At 41.4% G+C, this 23,439-nt stretch overlaps 1 protein-coding gene across 1 annotated transcript in view; it reads left to right on the top strand.

Moving 5' to 3' along the window:
- The window catches only part of TAF4B (TATA-box binding protein associated factor 4b), a 51,378-nt gene that overhangs the window by 22,197 nt on the left and 5,742 nt on the right, over positions 1 to 23,439 (top strand). The window contains exons 9-14 of the mRNA XM_035126312.3: positions 1,548 to 1,653; positions 6,363 to 6,532; positions 7,492 to 7,622; positions 8,413 to 8,538; positions 11,092 to 11,148; positions 18,246 to 18,353. Coding sequence (XP_034982203.3) covers positions 1,548 to 1,653; positions 6,363 to 6,532; positions 7,492 to 7,622; positions 8,413 to 8,538; positions 11,092 to 11,148; positions 18,246 to 18,353 — 698 coding nt within the window. The remainder of the gene's footprint in view (positions 1 to 1,547; positions 1,654 to 6,362; positions 6,533 to 7,491; positions 7,623 to 8,412; positions 8,539 to 11,091; positions 11,149 to 18,245; positions 18,354 to 23,439) is intronic.

Here is a 23,439-nt window from a genome sequence, read left to right on the forward strand (position 1 = left end):
CTTTATATACCAATAGTAACACTTTGAACTTGGCCAGGTAAGAGAATGACAACCACTGCTGATCTCTGAGCAGGGGTGTTACATGCTGACAGTTTATCATTCCTGTCAGGAATGCAGCTGTATGCACTCACAGCAGTTTCTGGGTCAAGCACAAAGGAAGCCCCACATAGAGTTGATTGGTTGCAGTAATTCAACTCTGAAGTCACCACAGGTTCACAAAAATGTTTGAAACGGGGGTAAGGTAGGCTTGGCATCTCTGTTAGCGTTGCACATTGTAGTTAATTGCAACATGTTACTCAGCTGCTAAGAATCCAGCACTTGTTGCCAATTTGCCAGGCTCAAAGTTGTAAACAACTTGGGCCAAAAATACATTAAGGGTTTGTCTGTATGTTCCATCTGGATCACTGAGATCCTCGGATGAGCAACTTCTAGTGGTTCCACTTACTTCTGATGTTAGTTTGGCCTTTACTATGAGCCAGACCTTGGGTGTGGCAATTCCAGACCTGTAGAACTCGCGATCTACAGCAGGAACCATCCCTCGCTTCTTTCCAATGTCTTTTGAAAACTATGTTGTTCAGACAGGCCTTTGTAATATGAATTATCTCTTTTTAACCTTTTAGTATTTATTGGTGGTTTTTAATGTTTTTATGAATGTGTGCATTGTATTCTTAAATGTTGTATACCAACTCTTTATCTTTTTTTATGAAAGTCTGGAGTATGAATATGTAAATAAAAAGTGCCATGATACACGGAAAAACAGATTCCAGTATTCGTTTATGATAGCTGAGCTTTGGCTATCATGACGGTTTCATAATGATAGGAATGAACCCAGGTGAGCCTCGGGCTCCTGAAGTTCACCCCTTCTCAAAAAGGAGTTAGAAGCTCCGCTTTCCATTACAAACCATATATAAGATTAACCATGGTTTAGGGTTAAGATGTAACACAGTGTAACACTACACTGTGAATAAGCGAAAGCTTCTGTTCTGTCTTCTTGGCCACATTAGAAGGTGGCCAGGATTTTTGAGGAGCAGCTTGCCCAGGCTAGTACCATTTAACATAAGCTTTGTCCTGATATCCTGAATACCAGAAGTGCATTTCCCCAGTGATAGATGCTACCTCTTGAATATTGGCACAGTACTATCCATTGACCCATCCACAACCTTTAGGAAAGATGCTTGGACCTTGCACAGCAAATGTATTAACTGTGCTAAAAGCAGTTGTCATGAAAATCACTTGGAGAGCTCTCTTAATTAAAAGAGGGAGCAGCCTTTGTTAAAGGCAACAGTTATGGATACCTTTGATGTTAGAATATTCTTGGCTATAGCACAGTTGTCCAGGTGTCCATGTCCTGATAAAATAACTTGAGCAGATAATATATATGGGAACTGCATTTGTGACCTTGAAGCAAATGCACAGCTTTCATAAAAAAAACAGAAAAGAAAAATCCTGGACACAGTCTCTCCAGATATCTGTTTTTGGATGAGCTGTGCGCTGAATGTTATTGAGGATTTTGCTTTCTGCTATGGATTGTTCATCTTTTTTTTTAGGTTCCATTGTGAAACAAATTACCCTGCCAGGAAACAAAATTCTGTCGCTCCAAGCATCTCCTGTTCAGAGAAATAAAATAAGGGAGAACGGAACAAAATCCTTCAGGTAAAAAATAAACAAAGTCGGAAGTTTGTGTACTGTGCAAAAGCCTGGCTGGGAGGCGGGGGGATGGTGGGTGGTGGGAAGCAAACAGCCACAGAGAATCAAGTGATGCCTAAATAAATATTTAAGATTTCTGATGGGAGTTTTTGCTTCCTTGGTTCTGATGTTTTAGTACTAATGAAAGGGAAAGCCTAAAATTTGCCCTGCCAGCTGTTTCAGATATTTACATTCCAGAGCTTTGATTGGGTTATATGCTCCTGAAGTCCAGGCTTTTATTTGTCTAGCTGCTAATCCTAGTTCTTTTATTTTGAACTCCTTATCCTGTCTTCTAACTGTCCAACTGATTAAATGAATTTGCACATTGCAAAATATCAGTATTGCTACCTCATTGAAGGAAAATACAATTTAAATTTGTGGGAACTAAAACTTCACACATTTTAAAGAGTTTTCTTTGGATTTGAGATTGCTTTATCCTAAGTAATATGAATTATATACTTGAACAAAAAGTAACGATGAAAATAAGTCGGCTTCATTAATAACTACATACCATATTTTTATTATTCTGTTGGGGTTTGAGGTAGTCAAATATACTATATTTGCCCATTGCTGATAGATTCAAGCTAATTCTAAGTCAGCATACTCTATTCCTTTTAGATAGCCCAGCAGTTTTTTTGTAGGGTTCAGAGGGGTATCATACCTATTAGCTGAATATTAAAGGTAAAGGGACCCCTGACCATTACGTCCAGTCGTGACCGACTCTGGGGTTGCGGGACTCATCTCGCATTATTGGCTGAGGGAGCCGGCGTACAGCTTCCAGGTCATGTGGTCAGCATGACAAAACCACTTCTGGTGAAAGAGAGCAGCACACGGAAACACCGTTTACCTTCCCGCTGTAGCGGTTCCTATTTATCTACTTGCATTTTGACGTGCTTTCGAACTGCTAGGTTGGCAGGAGCTGGGACCGAGCAACGGGAGCTCACCCCGTCACAGGGATTCGAACCGCTGACCTGATCAGCAAGCCCTAGGCTCAGTGGTTTAACCCACAGCGCCAGCTGGGTCCCTGAATATTACCTGGGTCCACCTGAATATTACCTAGGGTTTAATACAGACTTGAGGTTTATTAACAGATTTCAATTGAAATCAGAAGTGTTAGTTGTCTGTGATTGTTGGAAAAGAAGCTGTATTTGCTTTCATCACCCTGAAAAATCATTTGAATGTGGCCAGTAACTGGAAGGAAAATCCCTTTCAGATTTCCTGCTTGGCAGGGGGTTGGACTGGATGGCCCTTGTGGTCTCTTCCAACTCTATGATTCTATTCTATGATTTCTGTTGCATAGAAGGCTCAGAAGTTGACACATTAGTGTAGTCCACTCTTGGGGCAAAAAGTCACTCTAGAACATCTTGGCCCCTTCCTTTATTGGGCTCTAGACTTTCCCCTTAAACTAGTGCTGTGCTACCTTTAGTAGAAGTCTGTGTCATGCATAAAATGTTTTGGGTTTGGGGAGGGAGGCAAGGATGACAGTGGCATCTTGTGCAGAAGGGGAACCTTTGGCTGTTCAGATGTTGTTCTGACTACAACTCCTGCCATCCCTGACCATTAGCCATGCTGGCTGGGGCCGTAGGCCGTAAGTGTGGCATTCAGCTAAGTTTTAGACACTTCAGTGCACATAAGATAGGCCCAGTAACCCTAAGACTCGGGCAATATCTGGCGGAGGGCCATAGGTATAAGATGTGAGAGCAACTCTACTAATTTAGTGCTAGTGTACTATGGCAAAAGACTGTAGCAAGGGAGCTTTTTCCCTCCAAATGTGGAAGGTTAGGGTAGCTGCTTTAGCTGTTGTGCAGGAAGTTTCTGTTCTTACTACTACTTCTAAGTTGTGGCATAAGGTCTGACATCCCAGCAGTTAGCAGCATCAAATGCTCTGGTGAACATCTACCATATAATTACACTGAAAGATAACGGTGCTAATTCATGGCTGTTCAGATTATTTCACTATCTCTGTCTGCAGATTCTAGCTGGAGAAGTTACACTACCTACAAGAGCCTATGTACTTTGGGGTTGGGGGACTTAATGCTTTTCCCAAACTCTGGTCATTGGACCACATAGAACTTCATTCACGTGGTCCATGGGGTGTCTGTGGATCTGTGGTTGAATGTGGAAGGTGGTGCATACACCACGTGATTCATACTCATTTTAATTGTATTGCTATTGCTTGGCTATTGCTTGCTATTGCTTGGCTATTACTTGCTATTGCTATTTTTTACATTGCATTACAATTTGAATTCTACGGAATTCAAATTGTAATGCAATAACATACAATATATGGGAAATAAAAATATGATCAAAATCATGCAGCATCTAGCACAGCGCATTAACATCGCTACAACATGCAGGGGAAAAAACATTAAGTTGGTCCACCCAAGACCTGTTGCAATTTTCAAGTGGTCCATGGTGAAGAGAGTTTGGGAGCCATTATTTTTGCAGCATCACACTTCGGTAAAAAGACTGGTAATCTGAAATCCTTCATCCTAAGGCTAGAACAATCTTACATTTGTCCAGATGTCTTAATTTTGCTTTTTACCTGTGTGAGAGCTTTCTTAAATATAAAGAAAGACAATGAACACAGATGAGTATGTAGCTGCTACCAACCTAATCCTAGATTATATTTTAAATTGCTCCATGCAGATTTCGATTAGCAGCCTCTGGCTGGCATCTTACAGGCTTTAGCTCAAGCCTTTCCTTATTTTTAGAACATTTGTGTAATTAAAATAGTGAAAAGTGCAGGGCCAATATTTGAACAGCAGAGGGTGCTAAAGACTTGATTGTCAGGTGTTTTTGTGTGTTTTCTTCATTGAAAAGTTTACTAAATGAGATATGCTAAATGAGAAAATCAGAAGGGACTTGCTTCAATTGGAAAGTTTGATTAGATCAGTGTAGTCCACACTTAAGGACATAGGTATGAGCCAAACTAATAAAATGCTTAAGTAGAGAGAAGCAACTTCCGTAATTGACAAATGTCCCAGTATTAATGGTTCCTGTGGATAATCCATAACCACCACAGGAGGAAATATTATTGACATGGCAATCAATCTGATCCTGGGGATTTGGTCCCAAGCATACCTGCTTGCTAGGTCCTAGTGAAAAGATCAATTCATGCCACCCCCTAATCTTGAGCATGTTACTCAGCTGACCCTTAAGTGCATTTTTATTACCATGTTCACTAAAATATGAACAAATTGGTTCAAGACCAATCTCAACAAAATCCCACTTCTTTTCTTTCAATACCTGTAATACTTATAACACTTTTTTTGGCTTGCCAAAAGCAGTATTTTTCCTTGTACCATATCAAATGCTCTACTGGAATGAACTGGAATGGTCGCAGCTTGCTTATCAAGTTCTCTTAAATATTAGGTTAATTGGACAATTGAACTCATGTTGCAATATACCCTTGTTACTCAATTTGTTGTTGTAGTAAAGTTCCTTTAACCATTACATAGACAAGTTCAAGTCCTTGTTTCTCCTTCATTTCTCTGTTAACCTTATTTTTAAACTAAAAGATCTAATACTTATCTGACTTGACTGTGCTTGTTTTTCTATGACATCTTGCTCTTGGCAAGCTAAAGCACTGAGCTTACCTTGAAGGAGCCGGTGCTGTGTCCACTGCTAAAAAAAAACCCCTCACCCTAGATTCCCTAGTCTGTGGTAGTCATTGGCTGGTTGTGGCAGAGCAGCTGCAGGCATTATTGCATACAACAGATAGTCTGGACCCATTTTAGTCTGGTTTCAGACCTGATGTTGAGACTAAATCAACCTTGGTCTCCCTGAAGGGGTAGCAACAAGCAGAGTGGAACCTTTGTGCTTTTGCTTGATTTATCTGTGGTTTGTGATACCATCAACCATGGACCTGGACTGGCTGTGTGACATAGGTGTCAGGAATATTGTTTTGTGCTGGTTCATGCTACCTGCAGCATCAGTTCCAAAGAGTGGCATGGGGGCGGGATGTTCAACAGGCCCATGGCATTTATTATGAGGTGCTGCAGGGAACTCTCTTGTTCCCCAGTGATATGAACCGATTGGAAGCAGTCATTGGGGGATATGGAGCCATATGTTATCAGTATGCTGGTGGCACACATCTCTGTTTCTCTACAATATATGATCAAGAGTGGCCGTGTGTGGCTGCAGCTGTGGGCTGTATGGGGGTCCAACAAACTGAGTTAAAGCCCTAGCAAGAGAGAGTGGTTCTGTGGGCAAGTGGTTCTCATGTCCAGGCAATAAGTCAGTTACCTGTTCTAAATGGGGTTGAACTTCAGTGCTTCAAATTGCCACTTTCCCAACAGTTTACCCTTTGCAGTGTTTTGAATTCTTAACAAGAACGTTTCCACTTGCTTCTCTGATCCTAATCTCCCTACCCACTAAGTGTCTCTTCAGTTATTGTTGCTTTTAATGTCTGACTTAGCCCTCAAACTTCTAAACATGGTCAGTGATGACTTTCTCAGACATCTCGGGAGTCTTCACTTTCCCGCTTAGAAAATGATGCCAAAGTTGCCAAGTTTACCTAAACATGGAAATTCTAGCTACCGGTAGTGCAGATCAAAGAAATAAATCAGCCTAGTTAGTGACAAGACCTACAGTCGTGCTGATAAGCACAGTATTTAATAGAACAGTTTGCCTTTATAACCCAATACAAAATATTATAGAAATTTTGCTTGTAGAGATGAAGATGACATCAATGATGTGACTTCTATGGCTGGGGTCAACCTGAGTGAAGAGAGTGCATGCATATTCGGATCAAAATCTCAAGCAATCGGCGCAATTATCCGGTCTTGTCCAGAAGAACTCTTCCTTTCTTCAGATGCACTGCAGAAGAAGATCCTAGAAATGGGTGAGAGAATTGGTGGGAGGGGGAATACTCCAGAATGTAAAACAGGCTACATAAGTCTTAACTTTGACACCACCTCTTTTCTGAATGTACTGGCGTTGTTCTGTTCTGAGTTACAGAACTTGTACTTAAGCAGCCAAATTTTTAAATAGCAAATTAGGAGGGTTTTGTTCTATTTCTGAGCAGGCCAGCAATACATCTTTGAAGCAGTAGATCAGAGAGATGTTCCAGAAGCCATTGCGCTGGTGCATAGCGCAATGGTGCATTTCCTTAAAGCAGTCTGCCTCTGTGCCATTGCTCTGAAAATATTAGGGGGAGTGAAGGGATGCAGAACAAGAGAGAAGCAGAGCTCACCCAGGCAAGCTGCAGTTATGGGTGAAGAGGAAAGGGGGCCGCTTTAAGACCCTATTGGACTTAGCTGTTTTCCAAGCTGTTGCCTTGAGACTGTGGGTCAAGCTGCCATATGCTGTTGGCTGGACTGGAGTATGAAAAAGGCCCAGTATGTTGCGAAAAACTTCTCCGTTCATTAACATGTCAAGATTTAACAAGCACTGTGTCAAAACAGGGCAAAACGTAACTGTGCATGTGGTTGGTTTTTTTTTTTAATTACTGAAATTAACCGAATAGGGCACTAATTTCTACAGCTACTACTACTTCCCTTCTCCCAACCACAAGGCTTGATTTCTGTATTCTTATTAACTTTGTCCTATAAATGACCTTGCAAGGAAAGTGATTCTAGGGGCTAAGTGAAACAATGTCTATTTTCTGAAGCTGTAGGCTAGGTTTTATTAATGTAATGTCTAAGATCTTTGAAGTTGTGGCTTTACCAGGAAAATCACAATCTCCCAAACCTTTATTCATAATGGGTATGACTTCCAGGGGGAACAGAATGCCTGCTGTGCTAATTATTTCAATTATCAGCTAGTACTAAAACACGTAATGGATTTTCTCTGCCTCCACAGGTAAAAGCCATGACATTACGGAAGTTAATTCAGATGTTCTGAACTTGATCTCCCATGCTACACAAGAGAGATTAAGAGGGCTTCTGGAGAAACTAACTGTAATTGCTCAGCATCGTACGATGACCTATAAGGTAAAGGAAATAATCATTAAGCTTCTTGGTCTCCTAACAGTCTTGTTCCAGTCAGTGGGTTTAAAAATAAATAAATATAAAAGTAATTGTCTTGGCATCCTATATCTAAAATCTGCCTTAAAGTACGTTTCCTCATGGATGCAGGAGGTTCTTGGCTATTAGGTTGTAAGAATAAAATGCAGTCATGGAAATGGCAATAACCAGAAGGAAGCTGCCACATACCAATTCCACCTACTGGTTCATTTAGTCCGGTGTATGTCTGCTTTAACTGGCAGCAGTCCCAGGCTTCTCTCTTAACTAGAGTTTCCAGAGATTCCACCTGGGAGTGTCTACGATCCCAAGCATGCACACCTGTCACTGAGGTACAACATGCTTCCAATTATATGCCCTCATCCTTCCCTGCCTTTAAGTTTCTTCAGGCACCAGTTTAGCTGCTGTTGGTCCTGTTTTCTGAGCTTGGAAGCCTGAAACTGGAATAGGCAAAAATGGTGGTGGTGGGTTTTTTTGGGGGGGGGGGGGGTTGGAGGGAATGGCTGGTTTTAATAGCTAGTGTAGATAAGCTAACTGAAAATCTGGAAACGCTTTGGAGGAAAGTAGCTCTTAATGGAATTTAAATTTAATAAATAATAAAACAAAATAAGCGGATGCAATCTTGGTAAGCAAATGTGCATTGAATTTCTTTTGAACTTGTCTATTATGTTAATGCACTCTGACTTGCTTTTAACAACTAGGGTGGGGGGCAGTGGCCCATGTTGTATTTTAAAACCATAAATCCCCCCCATTTTTTTAGGGGAATGACAAGTACACAATAACTAGTGATACAAGGGCTCAGCTTAGGTTTCTTGAGCAATTGGACCAGATCGAGAAGCAGAGGAAGGATGAAGAAGAAAGAGAGATGTTGCTCCGGGCAGCCAAGGTGAGAGAACTGTTATTTGCATAAGACTTACGGCAGCTAAATATTCCTAGACCTAGCTGCTGCCTGTATGCTGCAGCTGAAATAACTATACAAGCACATCCATGTAGGAGATGGATATTTTGCAGTAATTGGGTACCTTGAGAAGTTGGACCTCAGAAGGGATTCAGGGGGGCTATCATGGACTCTGTGGATTCCAAGGTTTACCGAAAAGGTTCAAACTCTGCTTGAACACCGGACTACAACTCTCCATCTTTCCAATATTTTCTATAATAATATTTTTTTTTGGATCTGGCTGGGTTTCCCCAGCCACTCTGGGCAGCTCCCAACAGAATACTGTATTAAAAACACGATCAAACTTGAAACATTAAAAACTTCCCTAAACAGGGCTGCTGAGTCCAAACATGTTGTAACCTATGGACACTTCTTGCATTTGTGTGTTTTTGTGTGGTGCCAGTGGGCCCCCTTGACACTTGAAATGGGTAGGAAAGATATCCCATAGAAAAAACTAAGATTGAGGTTAAAAGCAAATAGGAAAATGTCATACACTTTGGTTATATTACTATTTATCACTATTTCAAAGTTGTTGGTAATAAGCCTATGTCTGGGCTGTATGACTAGACCAGGCATCCCCAAACTGCGGCCCTTCAGATGTTTTGGCCTACAACTCCCATGATCCCTAGCTAACAGGACCAGTGGTCGGGGGAGATGGGAATTGTAGTCCAAAACATCTGGAGGGCCGAAGTTTGGGGATGCCTGCTCTAGACCATTTACTGAATGCTGCTCTTGCTAAAAACAGAAATAAGACAAAGCCTTACACTCAAAAATTAGAACTAGATGGTGGGGAGTTTGTTACCTATCCTTCTGTTGTTATTATTTTGTTGCTTCGCGTTGAAGACAAAAATGGATAAACAGCAGCTACAGAACACTTCTGATTCCTGTTCATGGATCTAATTGGATGCAATTATTGTGACTTGAGTGCAGAACACAATAGTCAAGCATAGAATTGCAGGAAGTTATCTCTTTATATAGCTTTCAGTGTGTCTAACTTGGGTCTGATGAATATGTAACTCTAGCCCCCTGCAAACTACTGGGAAGGGGACTCTATCTTGGGGCAGGTGGATTCTGGCTTTGATTTGCAAGGACCCAGCATTAACCTTTGCAAAGGTTGCTGGCAACCTTCCTGGAACCACAGGTTAATATGTGCAACAAATATGAATTTCACCTTTGTACAGTAGGGCAGTTTACACGCACCCACACCCACCCACACCATTCCCTTTCCTCCGACCAGGCAAGCAGAGTTCAAGGACAGATTCCAGCCAGGCAAAAACTCTCAAGGAGAAGGTATGAAGTAGGGCTGGTGAGCAGCATGGCCTGGAGAAATGGGTGTTTCCTGGAAAGAGTTTTGAGGGCCAGATAGAGGACTGGAGAGGCCACCTTTGGGGGCCCCCAGGCCTGAGATACCCCATACATGCCTTAGAATTAACGTAAAGGTAAAGGGACCCCTTACCATTAGGTCCAGTGCTCATCTCGCGTTATTGGCCGAGGGAGCCGGCGTACAGCTTCCAGGTCATGTGGCCAGCATGACAAAGCGATTTCTGGCGAACCAGAGCAGCACACGGAAACGCCGTTTACCTTCCCGCTGTAGTGGTCCCTATTTATCTACTTGCACTTTGATGTGCTTTCGAACTGCTAGGTTGGCAGGAGCTGGGACAGAGCAATGGGAGCTCACCCCGTTGCGGGGATTTGAACCGCCGACCAGCAAGCTGTAGGCCCTGTGGTTTAACCTACAGCACCACCTGCGTACTTAAAAGGGTACATTCCTATTATCCCACATTACAGATCGCAGGGACTGACTGAGCTTTGTGTGGCCTTCAGCAAGTTGCTTATGCGCTGAGCCAGGAGCTTCAAGGTTACACCAATTTGCTAATGGACCTAGAAGTCTTTCCTTCCCCTACCAGACGATCCACTGGTAGCTGCCTGGGACTTATTAAATGTAACCTATTATAACTGTAGAAATGACCTATTTTTAAATGGCCCAATATAGGAACTGAAAAAAATAGGCTCCTTAAGGAGGTCTTCTGCATTCCCGTCAAATATGGTGCTTGATCTTTTTATCTCCCTCCTTGCTGCTTTTCTCATTTTCCCAAGTGTCTGTTGCTGACATGAACATCATCACGCCTAGGCTGGACCTGACTGACAATGTTAGCATCATTTTTAGTTCAAGCTTCCTCTGGGCTAGAATGGAGGCAGCAGCCCCTGATGAAGAGAGGGGTTTTGTGTGTGTGTGTGTGTGTGTGTGTGTGTGTGTGTGAGAGAGAGAGAGAGAGAGAGAGAGAGAGAGAGAGAGAGAGAGAGAGAGAGAGAGCGCCAATCTGGCTTTAGGCACTCATTCCCTGCAGCTAAGATTTCCAATCAGAAGAGAAAATTGTAACTTATTAAATATTTAAAGATAATGTTGTGTTTGGGTGCTAGTGATTTCTATTAAATGTCTTTCTTTTTCTTCCCCTTCCCCTTCCCCTTCCCCCTTCTTTTCCTTTCCTTTCCTTTTGATAGAGCCGTACCAATAAAGAACATCCGGAGCAGCTGCGATTAAAGCAGAAAGCAAAAGAGGTATGACTTTTTCAAGTCCCCACGCTTTGCCTTTGTATTCTGAGGGAAGGTTGGCAGCCCTCCTCTCCTGGCAATTAGGTCAGGGTTTATTTTGCTGTTGCATACCATTTGCAGAGGCCTTGGGGAAGGACAGGAACTGCTACAGGCAAGGGCAGCACTTCAAATGAGGTCAATGAATTATGAGCTCTTAACATTTTATTTTCATAGTTTACAAAGAACTATTTCTAGACAGGCCTAAACTATACAGCAGTGTGCTTGGTAGGAATATAATGTGGGATTAGGGGGGGAAAAGACACTTTGAGATTTAGCATCTGGGACCGTACAATAGGCTACATTTTTCCAGGGTAATTGTTCGTTTTGTAAATCTGATACTGCTTATAATTCTTTGGCTGGGAGGCGGTACTGGGATTTAGTTTTAAATGGAAAACGCCTCTGGCTTTTAATTTTCTGGGCCCAGCAGTTTTCTGTTCTGGAATGGAGCCCTTGTTTCACGCAGTTCATGTTTAGCTGCAGGGGTTTTAGTTTATAGCTTAGACTGGTTAAGCTTTTACTCCCAGAGGCCTCTGCATAGCAACTGCAGAAATCAACAAATAAGTTCATTTATGTCTGCTGCAGCCTCCTCTCAGTAGCTGACTTTTTACATTTCCCAATATCCATTTCCTGACTTTTCTAGCCGGAGAGAAAAAAGCTCCACTAATTGGAGCTTATTTTAATTGAGCCTTAATATTGGATCTCACTGGAGTTGCCCCCAGAGCTACTGGGAACAGAATTAAATGAAAATACCTAAGGTTGAAGACTGTGTGAGTGAGAGTTTTTTGTTTTTTTTACTTGACCTACAGATTCTTTTCCCCGCTGAATAAATCAAGCCTGTTCACATTTCTGATTAAGGATCTGACAGCAGACAATAATAAAGACAATTGAGGTGTGAGATGTGTTATACAGAGCTGAAGAAATTGGTTTCTATAGTTACTTGACTGATTCCGTGCCATTTTTAAGGATCTCTGTAGTAAATGAGTGGTTTTGTTTTTTTCCTGAGCAATCTTTTTCTTAACTGTGCCTCTTGAACTATCAAATTTGTTGTTGCTTAACATTGCTATGGTTGGCTTCTAAGTACCAATAACAGCAGCAGCAGCAGGTTATGAATACTTTAAAGGGCCCTCATTGTTTGGATTAATGTAGGAGAGGCAAATAGAAATGGCAATCCTGTGAAATGGTCTCGGCATCTATGCACCAGACTCCAACCAAAGTAAAGGAATGCGCACAGAATGCAAGGAGAGCATAAGTGAGGGAATTTGGACCCTCTGCGTCAGAAGGTTTCCTTAGGCGCGTGGAGAGGGATTGACGTTATACATCAAAATATGCATGTTATTTACAACTTACCTCTGCTACTTGCCTGATGCTACTTTGTCTCTGCCCCTCTTAAGTTTTGCTATCAAGACAGCAGTTCCCCATAGGATGCTCTTAATGGATATTTACCTTTAGTCGTGCATTTTACTATCCTAAACCTTGTGGGGAGGAGTGACTTGAGAATGGTGCAGTGCCCGGTTATGGAAACATTTTGATTTCCTTATATATAACTCCATTAGTGTGCAGTAGTGCTTTAGAGTACGAAAAGTGAGCTGCCTGCCCCAAAGAGCTTACAATTCAAAGTTCAGCACTGGGGGAGGGAATTGGAATAATAAGTAAAGTAATATGCCATTTCAGTTATGTATAACTCATACCCACACCAGAAGCACATTCAGCCCGAGGAGTCACTCTGGTTCATTTCAGTCTGAATTGAAGGGTTGTATCTATGAATATTGCATATGCATGACTCCATGGAGAACAGGGCTTTGGTACTGTCATGCTGCCTTGCCATTTCCACAGGTAGATAGGTAACTTTCAAAGTTGATTTTGGGATGGGAATAACTAAAAGGGATTGCTTTCCAAGTTGAAACCATTCCTGATGATTACAAGTTTGACCTGTTGGTCAAAACAGCTCTTCTTTGATATTCGGATATTTGTTCTCCCTTCCAATATCATCCTCCCTCTGGCTTTATGGTAAGCTTAGATATTGCTTTCACTCTCAACTCTTACCTGCAGCCAGAGCAGAAGATGTGGTGGTGGTGGTTTCAATGATCCTCATATTGAGTAGGTGAAATATGGTTTAAGATAATGCCAGACAAAATTTCAAGATGCTGCAAATTGTTCTAAGTCATAATCATTCCTCATAGAGGCCACTGAGCAAGAAGCAAGGTGTTAACCTAATACCGAGCAGTACCCAGAATGTAGTGTGTAAGTGTTGCTGGACCACTTGGGGAAAGTGGCCACAATATGTAAGGGGGAAAGTTGCTTGGAAATTTCAGCACTTGCATCTGCCTTCAAAAGAGGAAACTTCTCAAATGAGGGGATTAGTTAAAAGGAAGTTGAAGGGGTGGGTCAGGTGGGTCAAACCTCTTCAGGCAGCTTTGAAGTTTGTTTTAAATCACTGCAGTAGTACTACAGACTAGAATGGTGATGAACAAGTGCCAAGAGGTTTCAAGCAAGCATAAATGCCAAGGTCAAGGAATGGGAAGAAGGGTTCCTTAAAAAATAGAAGTCTTATCCAAATGTGGGGGTAAATTCTCACAAGTGAGCATAAACTGAAGCAAGCAAAGAAGGAATTTGAGAAGCTGGTGTCTGAATAGATTCTTTAAAAATAAATAAATCAGGAACAAGGAAAGCTGCTAAGCCAGTGTTTCCCAAACTTGGGTCTCCAGCTGTTTTTTGATTACAACTCCCATTTCCCCTAGCTAGCAGGACCAGTGGTCAGGGATGATGGGAATTGTAATCCAAAAACAACTAGAGACCCAAGTTTGGGAAACATTGTGCTAAGTAGTAAGTTGATCTTTTTGACAACAAAGGTCTAAAAGAGAGCAGATTGCAGAGTCCGTATGTGAATATTATAGGCTGTAAAATGGTGTTTGGTTTTATTGCATTTCTCATCTTGTGTATTTGTTTTTTTAATTTTTTTAAAGAATAGTAGAGCTAGAAGGGACTTTGGAGATCTAGTCCAACCCCCTGCCTAAAAGCAGGACATACAGCATCCCTGACGGATGCCCACCCACTTTTGCTCAAGCACCTCCAGCAAAGGAGAGCCCATCAACAGTTTGTTCCACTCTTAGTGGGGCAGCTGTTGCTATTAGGAAGTTTCTCCTAATGCTTAGCCAAAATCACCTTCCCTGCAATTTCCACCTATTATTTCTAGCACTGCTCTTCTGGAGCATCAGAGAAGAAGTCTGCTCAATCTTCTGTGTGACAGGTCTTCATATATTTCAGCCATGTACAACACGTCAGTCGCGAGACCACGGTGGACCGTGAGGTTGTTTCTGGTTGATCGCAGGGCCTTTCTCTAAGTGCGGAAGGGGAGATGGAGGGGAGGTCTGTGCGAAGCTGGAAGAGGAGAGGCGGGTTTAGCCTAGCTTTCCCGATGGGGAAGAGGGCGACTGCCAGAGACGGAGGGAGGCATGAGGAGGAGCTGCATGGGAAGGTTCCCTTTGACAGGAGAGAGAGAGAGAGAGAATATCACAGAGCAAGAAAGGAAGCAACTCAGAAGGGAAAGAGTTAAGAGAGAGAGAGAGAAAGAAGCTGGCTCCTCAGATCTGTGCAAACTAATATAAAAATATAGTTTGACATTTCTCACTTGTTTAGTTACTTGTCCATCTAGTAACCACTTGGATCTGTCATAACAATATCCAAACATAGCTACTGTATCTGTGAAATAAAGATCCATTTATTTATTTAACTTAAATCACTTTGGAGGGTGGTAGATCACTGCCAGTTTTTGATACTTGTTGGTAGATTGCAACCAACTTTAGGTTCGACGTGCCTGATATATTTGAAGGCCACTATCCTGTTTCTCCATAGTACTCTCCTCAAGCTAAACATACTCTGCTCTTTGAACAGTTCATTGTGGACATGGTTTCCAAGTCTTTTGTCCTGGTTGCCTATTGGACACTACAGGTTTTTTCCCCCAAAGGCCTCCTTAAAATGTGACACCCAGGCTTAACACAGTTCTCAGTTTGGAGAATAAAGTAGGTATGTTGTTGTTGTTTAGTCGTTTAGTCGTGTCCGACTTTTCGTGACCCCATGGACCATAGCACGCCAGGCACTCCTGTCTTCCACTGCCTACCGCAGTTTGGTCAGACTCATGTTCGTAGCTTCGTGAACACTGTCCAACCATCTCATCTTCTGTCGTCCCCTTCTAGTGCCCTCAATCTTTCCCAACATCAGGGTCTTTTCCAGGGAGTCTTCTCTTCTCATGAGGTGGCCAAAGTATTGGAGCCTCAGCTTCAGGATCTTTCCTTCCAGTGAGCACTCAGGGCTGATTTCCTTAAGAATGGATAGGTTTGATCTTCTCGCAGTCCATGGGACTCTCAAGAGTCTCCTCCAGCACCATAATTCAAAAGCATCAATTCTTTGGCGATCAGCCTTCTTTATGGTCCAGCTCTCACTTCCATACATCACTACTGGGAAAACCATAGCTTTAACTATACGTACCTTTGTCGGCAAGGTGATGTCTCTGCTTTTTAAGATGCTGTCTAGGTTTGTCATTGCTTTTCTCCCAAGAAGCAGGCGTCTTTTAATTTCGTGACTGCTGTCACCATCTGCAGTGATCAAGGAGCCCAAGAAAGTAAAATCTCTCACTGCCTCCATTTCTTCCCCTTCTATTTGCCAGGAGGTGATGGGACCAGTGGCCATGATCTTGGTTTTTTTGATGTTGGGCTTCAGACCATATTTTGCGCTCTCCTCTTTCACCCTCATTAAAAGGTTCTTTAATTCCTCCTCACTTTCTGCCATCAAGGTTGTGTCATCTGCATATCTGAGGTTGTTGATATTTCTTCCGGCAATCTTAAATGTAGGTATACATTTTCCAATAAAACCTTCTATCAGTCCATGAAAGCCACATAGTAGCCTTTGTTCCTATAAACTCCCAACTGCAGTTGTTCTTTTGTGGGCTCTTTGCTGTCCCACATAAGAATGCACCAAGTCAAATTTGCACACCATGTAAAACTGCACAGTTCAAAATCAGGATTGAAAGTTCTACGTGGTAGATGAGAGAACAGAGAAGTGCACACAAGCCTGAAACTTTCCATGTCTCATTTATGCCGTGAGAGATTAGTTTCCCATTGCATCTGACCCGAACTAATGTCACTTGTTTTACATATCAAATGGCATGACAGGTGGTAATAGGTGAAACAGTCATTGGGTAGTTTAGTTTCATTTGCATCTCCTGTTGGAAGGGCAATATTGAGAGGAATTCTGCTGGCTAAATTTTGAGCCTATGAGGGCAAAAGGTTTCAAGCAAGCTTCCCTTGAATGTATAATGGCACTTGAAGGCTGTTTGGTGCCTTCACTGCCCTCTGGAATATATTATTTCTGTACCTATGAGGTGGATAATGCTTGGTCTGTACCATAGTGAGTAGATAATGCTTTCTGTTTATTAAAGCACATTAAGTATACAAATGCCCTGGTGCATGGGCAAAATAAAACAATAGTTCAAGTGACTATCAGCTGTCTAGCATCTGGAGAGTTTAAGCGTGCACCGTCAAAAGCAACAAGTCAATGTACTTCATCCTAAACTAAAATACTTGGCCTTCCTACTTGTACTGAAATGTGGTGGTGGTGGTGTGTGTCTGCAAGTTTTATGAAAGTGGAAAAATCCAATTTCTGTGAGATGGTAAGGAAATCTTTTCTTAAAACTGAACAGGAGAACAGAACAGTTTCCCCTTCTTAAAAATTGCTTCATGTGATTACAGCTATGCTGCAAATGCCATTTCACCATTGGGAAGGGCTTTAAAAAATGTGCCTCCACTTTATTTGTGCTTCAGGTCAGATTAACTAAAATGGTTATTGTGTCACCTAGAAACTCCTGACTGCTTCAAGACCAGACTTTTAAAAAACCTATATATTATTATTAAAAAGGCCAGCAGCAACAAAGACCATTTTACAATTTCTGCAACGTTTTCATAGCAATTTGATCTTTACACAGGTTTTAAAAAAATCTTTGTACTTGTAGCAGATGGAAAAATCGAAGAAGGGAAAATGGGCTTGAAATGCTTTCTGGCTGGCTTCTGATCTCAAGACTTGTCCCTTCTGAGCAAATACATAATAGTGTTGAGAAGTCTATAGAGTACTAGTCTTGAGACTTGGTGGGACATTGCTTCATCTGGTTTAGGGATAAGTAACATATCTATCCTGCGGTTCTCCAGATGTTTTGGATTCCCAACTCCCATCCTCCCTGGCAATTGGCCATGCTGGACAGGGTGATGGCAGTTGCAACAACATCAGGACTGCATGTAGCTATACCTGCTGTAAGCTGTTGTAGCTGAATTCATCCCTCAAGGCAGTTGTTTGGGGTGTAAAGGCATATGGGGGCTGGTTCACATAGCACAACTGTCTGTCTGCAACATGCAGCAAACTTATTTACCATGGCAGATCTAACAGGTTGGAACCTGATACCTCCAGTGCAATACTTCTCAGTAGAAGTGATTCATATATTTGGATCTTGTCACAGTGCAGAGTTCTCGGGTATCTTGCGTGTATGTATTTGTGATCTGGTGCTAAGAGATGCATGTGGTGGCCACAGAGTACCAACCTGTGTTGCTCTAGCTATCTTAGCCTATTACAAATGGCAGCCAGGGTGAGGTTTAGGTAAATATTCATGAATCAAAACTGCTTCCTGCAGGATGGAGGGAACAAAAGCTAAAATAGTATTAAAGATTCTTTCAGAATAAATTGTATTTTTAATAAAGAAAATGGAGAATGGGATGCTTAATTTTAAAGAGATTATTACATACTGTACTTAAATGGTAAATGTTCCACTGAAGTATGGATTTTTTTCAAAACAAAACAAATGTATACTGACCTATAGAATGATGTCCCTAAATATGCTTCTTGTTGAACCTTTTTATTGCTATACAAATGGGATAACAAGCAAGCAAGAACACGCTCGGTTCATGAATTTCTAACTGTAGAAGACTGGCCAAGACTAAGACTAACTGGCTCGAGTTGAGCCATGACTTTCAGGGTATTGCAGACCAACCTACTCATAACTTCCTCTTATCTTCCTAAATTAGTTGCAGCAATTAGAACTTGCACAATTGCAGCAAATGAAGGCTAACCGTGCAGCTCTGGCAGCCATTGGGCCAAGAAAAAAGAGGCCACTGGATTCATCTGGACTGGAGGTACGTGCAATAACCCTTCTTGGTTTAATACCTTCCAGCCGAACCGTGTTTCTGTTTTGTATATTGTTGGAATTTCACGCGGCTTGATATTTTTTTATCAGTTTTACCGGCAATGAAGCAGTCTCTTGGCATCCAGAGAAGTTCTGCATGATTATGTGTTGTGTTCTGTAAAGGAATGGTGTTTTACCACTCCTGTAGTAAAACGTAGCATGAGGACAAGGTTGGCTAGTGTCCTTTCTGTTTGCTGTGGTTGTGCAAATGTCATGGGCATCATTTGGGTGGTATCTAAGGCAAGCCTCAAGTCTTTCCCCACCTATCTTGGATGTCTCACAGCATTTCAGAACTCTCATCCTGAATTAGTTCTTTTTATATATATTAAAAGAAAAGTTCCCGCATAATGAAAGAAAATCCATTTGCTCTTGTTGTCCCACCTGCTTGTGCATGATGGTGAATGGAAAATTCCTGGGTTTCCGTCAGTTGAGAACTCTTCTTCTGCCTAAGTATTTTGGTTTCTGTTAAGTCTTGATATAAAAGGAATATTTTTAAAAAGCAAGAATGATCATCTGAATACATTTTGCCTCCCACACATTACAAAACTAGTCAGCTATTTCCAAGAAATTTAAAAGTTCACTTGAAATACCTATTTGCCTTCGCTAACATGGCGTACTCCCAATGAGGTTGGACTGGAGCACCCATCACCTGCGAATGGAGGGCACCCACACGGGATGTTTAAAACCAATGGCTGCTCCCTAACAATGTTGCCCAGAATTTTAAGGATGTTCAGGGGACAAGTGAGCTCTGGTATGATACTTTGCTTCCCAGGACAAGAATGGTGGAATAAAATTTTGACTAGCCAACAAAAGTGAATCAGTCCACCAACAGGGATATTATCTTGCCTTTGAGCTTGGGTGTGTGCCTTGAAATTTTAATAAATTAGTGGCTATCTTCTTGCAGCCTGTAGAATGAGCTTTTATCTACCTTAATTACTGCTAAAAGATTTAAAATCATGAGCTTGGTATAACAACTTTCCCAGGTCCCTCCCTTAGCCATTCGGCTTTCATTAGGTAAATCATGGTGTTTACTATTAAGTAGGTGAAGGCTACAGCAGAGCAAGGTAGTAATTATTCTTAGCTTTTACTTTTATATAATTCTAGAGGATAATATAATGGCTGCCCCTTAGACATATTCTTGCTGTCACTGATGCTATTCCTACCTTATTAAACACTTGTGCTGTAACCCTACATAACACTAGAGGAAAATGCCAGTGGCAATAGTTATACATCAGAACAATAGCATCCAACATTTTGTGCAACATAAATGGAAGCATTCATTAAGGCATGCTATGCCTACACTTTGCATCTTTATAAGGGTGTCTTTAAAATATGCAGCAAGTCAGTTACTTCATTTGGTTTTTAAGCACCTACGAGTGATGCTCCAAACATAGCAGAGGTGGGGGACCTGTAGATGTTGATGGACTCCAACTCCCACCATCCTGGCCTTTGGTCACATTGGAAAGGATTTATGGGAGCTGGAGTCTGACAACATCTGGAGGCATGCAGGATCCCTATCCCTGCGCTACAGAAATTAATCCAGGTTGGCCAGAGTGGACTTTCAACAGGGAGAGATGACCAGCTGCAGCTCACCCGCAAGTGTAGCTGTGAAGTGGGAACACAATGTTGCGTAAAGACTTAACAGTTTTAGGTGTATGAAGAATATATTTTGGTATTCACCTACAAAAAAAGTAACATGACCCAAGTTGAATATTTGACTGTTCTAGGGCCTGCTTTCTTGGAATATAATTTTGCCAAGTAATTTGAGACAGGACATAACTTTAATATCACTAGATATGGGAGTGGGAGAATATTGCCACCAATATTTGCCAGCCCATGCTACAGAGGCTTAGATTTCTAACCATGAGAGGAAGAATGGCCTGTGTTGTAACATTCTTTTACAGTACACAAATCTCTGGGAGCTTTAATCTTTTACATAGATGCTGGGACTTCCTGTGCAGATTCCTTTTTAGTTCGTTGGATATTAGAGTGCTAAAGGGTCCAGCCACTAAGCAGTTTGTTCCAACCTGCCTCTTACATTCATAAACGTCACTTGGGAATGGGGAAGACATGTTTCATACAAAATGGTCTCTCTAAGTCAACCGCCCAAATTGGCCAGTAGAACATGGGAGTTCCCTTATACTGACCATTGGCCCATCTTGCTTAGTATTGTCTTACAGCGACTGGAAGTAATTCCAGCACATGGAACTGCTGAAGATTGAACCTAGGAACTCTACCTTTGAGATGCTCTACCTCTCAGATTCAGCCCTTTGCATAATTTTGTTTCAGCTCTCTTAACAGTCTCCATGAAAATGTGACTCCCAGTGTTGGAGTGTCCTGGTTCTTTGCTGGGGTTTAGAAATGGTGAGGTGTATTGTAAATGGATCTGAAGAGTTATGACTATAAAGTAGTTTTTAAATCAAACAATCTCTGAGAAATCATATATATATATATATATATATATATATATATATATATAACCAGAATGCTTGCAGTATACGCATAACAAGGAAAGCAAAACATCCTGATGAGTAAACAGTGTTCTGTTCAGAGATGAAAGGATGGCCTTGAAATGGAAGAATATGGCTTGGGGGCCTGTACACACTAGGAATCACCAAAAGCATATTTTGAGAAAACATGTCTAATTTAAATATGTAGAACTATATCCATCGAGTGCAAAGATACTTATTTTCTAAAGCTGTTAAATGTCAAAGAGCTTAAGCAGTTTGACACACATCTGACCGTTTCCAGTTATTTATCTTTCTCTAAGTGTTAAATAAAACTAGTGGTAATGCACTAGAAGCATGCCTTTAATTCATATATATATATATATATATATATATATATATATATATATATATATATATGTGTGGGTGTGGGTGTGGGTGTTATATGGACATATAAAGCATCTTTGGGGGGGGAGTGAACTAGTTTATGTTGCTCATGCCCCTCCCAACATGCCAAGTGTTTTGGGTAGACATCTCCTGGGAAGGCTGCCATTATTACCTGAGGGCCAGGTAACTTTTTCCAGACTTCTCCTTGGCACTTTCCTGTGAAAGCAGTTAAACTCTGTCCAAGGAAGTCCTCCCACTCATTGCCACATATAGAACATTAGTTGGTGGTGACATTCCAATCCCGGGGTTCCTATGAGTACCCTCTTCTGTGTTGATGCTGCCATTTTGACTGCATAAGCCTGGACACTCTTCCCCTGAAGATTAGAGGTTTAATGCAATATTTACCTTTTGATTTGATTCTTCAAAAATCACATTTGCAGCACTGTGCCTATTTGTTCATATCTCTGTGAAATCGGGTTGATAGCTATCTCTTCGGTATCAGTGTGTGCACCATACTTGACACTATTGGTGCCTTGGTAAAAAACTATGGGGACAACCAGGTTGTTGCCATGATTGTGGAGCTAATGTTCTGTACTCCTTAACACAAGCACAGGGTAGCTAGAAAGAAACTCGTGTCTTAGTTTGAGCCCCCTTAAGTGCTGACTCTCATTGTGGAATAATGCACAAATTGACTGACTTTCAGATAATTGTGCAGACAAATGTATATTCTAGGGCAGCGCTGTGGAACCTACTGCTGCCCCCATCATCCTTGATCGTAGGGCAAGCTGGCTGGGCTGGTAGGAATGGTAGTCCAACAACCTCTGGAGGACTGCAGATTCCTTACTCCTGGCTCAGAAGCTTGTCTTTCAAGCTTGTCAGCTCCCTTGACTTGCATGCTGACTGAGCCCCCTCAATCGTAAGTGCTAGGTGCATCTTGGGACTCTTTGTAACTGAGACATGGTCTCATTGGAAGAGACTAGGAAGCAACAAATGTGTTGTATGTCCCATCTGTCAGTGAATGGTGGAGTTTCAGTTTCATCTCTGAATTTCTTAGCAGTTGTCAGTTTAGGCCACACACATGACGTCAGATGTTTGCCTGTAAATTGGCTAAAATATTCTAGGCTGCCATTTATAGGTTTAAGCAGTGCAGCTCACAGGCCCATAGAGTGCCATTCCTGTACAGAGATGAACTTAATTATTTTCCTGTATGAAAGATATCTGCAATTTAAATGACTAATTGTATTGTAGCTCTGGGCTAAACATATTGATAACAGAAACGTTGATGACATGTGAAGGGTCAAGAGTTTTATAATTTAGTTGATGATATATTGCCTAAAATGATGTGGCAAAGAGCCAGAATATTTCAGTTTAATAATCATGTATTAAGTTAACATGACACATTTTGTACAGTATTTGTTACCTCCAGGTACAGATTAAGGATCTGATGCAGCCACAGATAGTGACATGTAAGCATGAATCTTGGGCATAATCATGAGTAAACTGACACTACATTTCCAGTAATTTGTCTCAATATGTAAAACACTCTGTTGGTTACATTTGAAAGGACTTGTAGAAATGTCACAATGCAAGTTGGGGGAGGAAAGCTACACAACAGAATATTAATACCTAGTCTCTTGCAGATCTTTGACAGTTTAGTGAAGTTCCAGCATGAGTGAAGATAATTGGATCATAAACACACATTTATTCCTAAATTGTTCAAGTGAAAACATGTCTGTCATGCCATGAGATGTCCCAAGAGTTCTCATTCTCCTTTTTAAAAATCAAAAGTGCAGTATAGTATTCTCATTTACTTATTTTACTGTCAGAGAGCTGCCTTGGAGACTTTTTCATCCCAGTAAGAAGGAGGTCAACTGAAGTTCTTCCTTTCTAAGTGTTGCTTTTCAATATGGCACATTGATGGAGCATCTCACAGTGGTGCCGTGGGCACTTGACCTGTAGAAAAAAAAGGCGGAATTATCTCATTTGAAGCATGTTTTCCACTTTACAATCTCTTGGCAACTGAAGTTAGTTTGTTTTCAGAATTTTGGTTTCGTTGTGAAATCCTAACCATGCAATCTGTATCGGATAATAAAAACCTTAAAGGAAGTTGTCTTACATGAGATTTCTACTGGTTTTATTTTATATTTTTAAAAAGCTAGTGTAGGTTTCAAACTTTTTCAAAAAGGAAAAATGCAGCCCAGC

This window comes from Zootoca vivipara, chromosome 8 (genome assembly GCF_965207765.1).
Source record: "Zootoca vivipara chromosome 8, rZooViv2.hap1.1, whole genome shotgun sequence".
Lineage (NCBI taxonomy): Eukaryota > Metazoa > Chordata > Lepidosauria > Squamata > Lacertidae > Zootoca > Zootoca vivipara.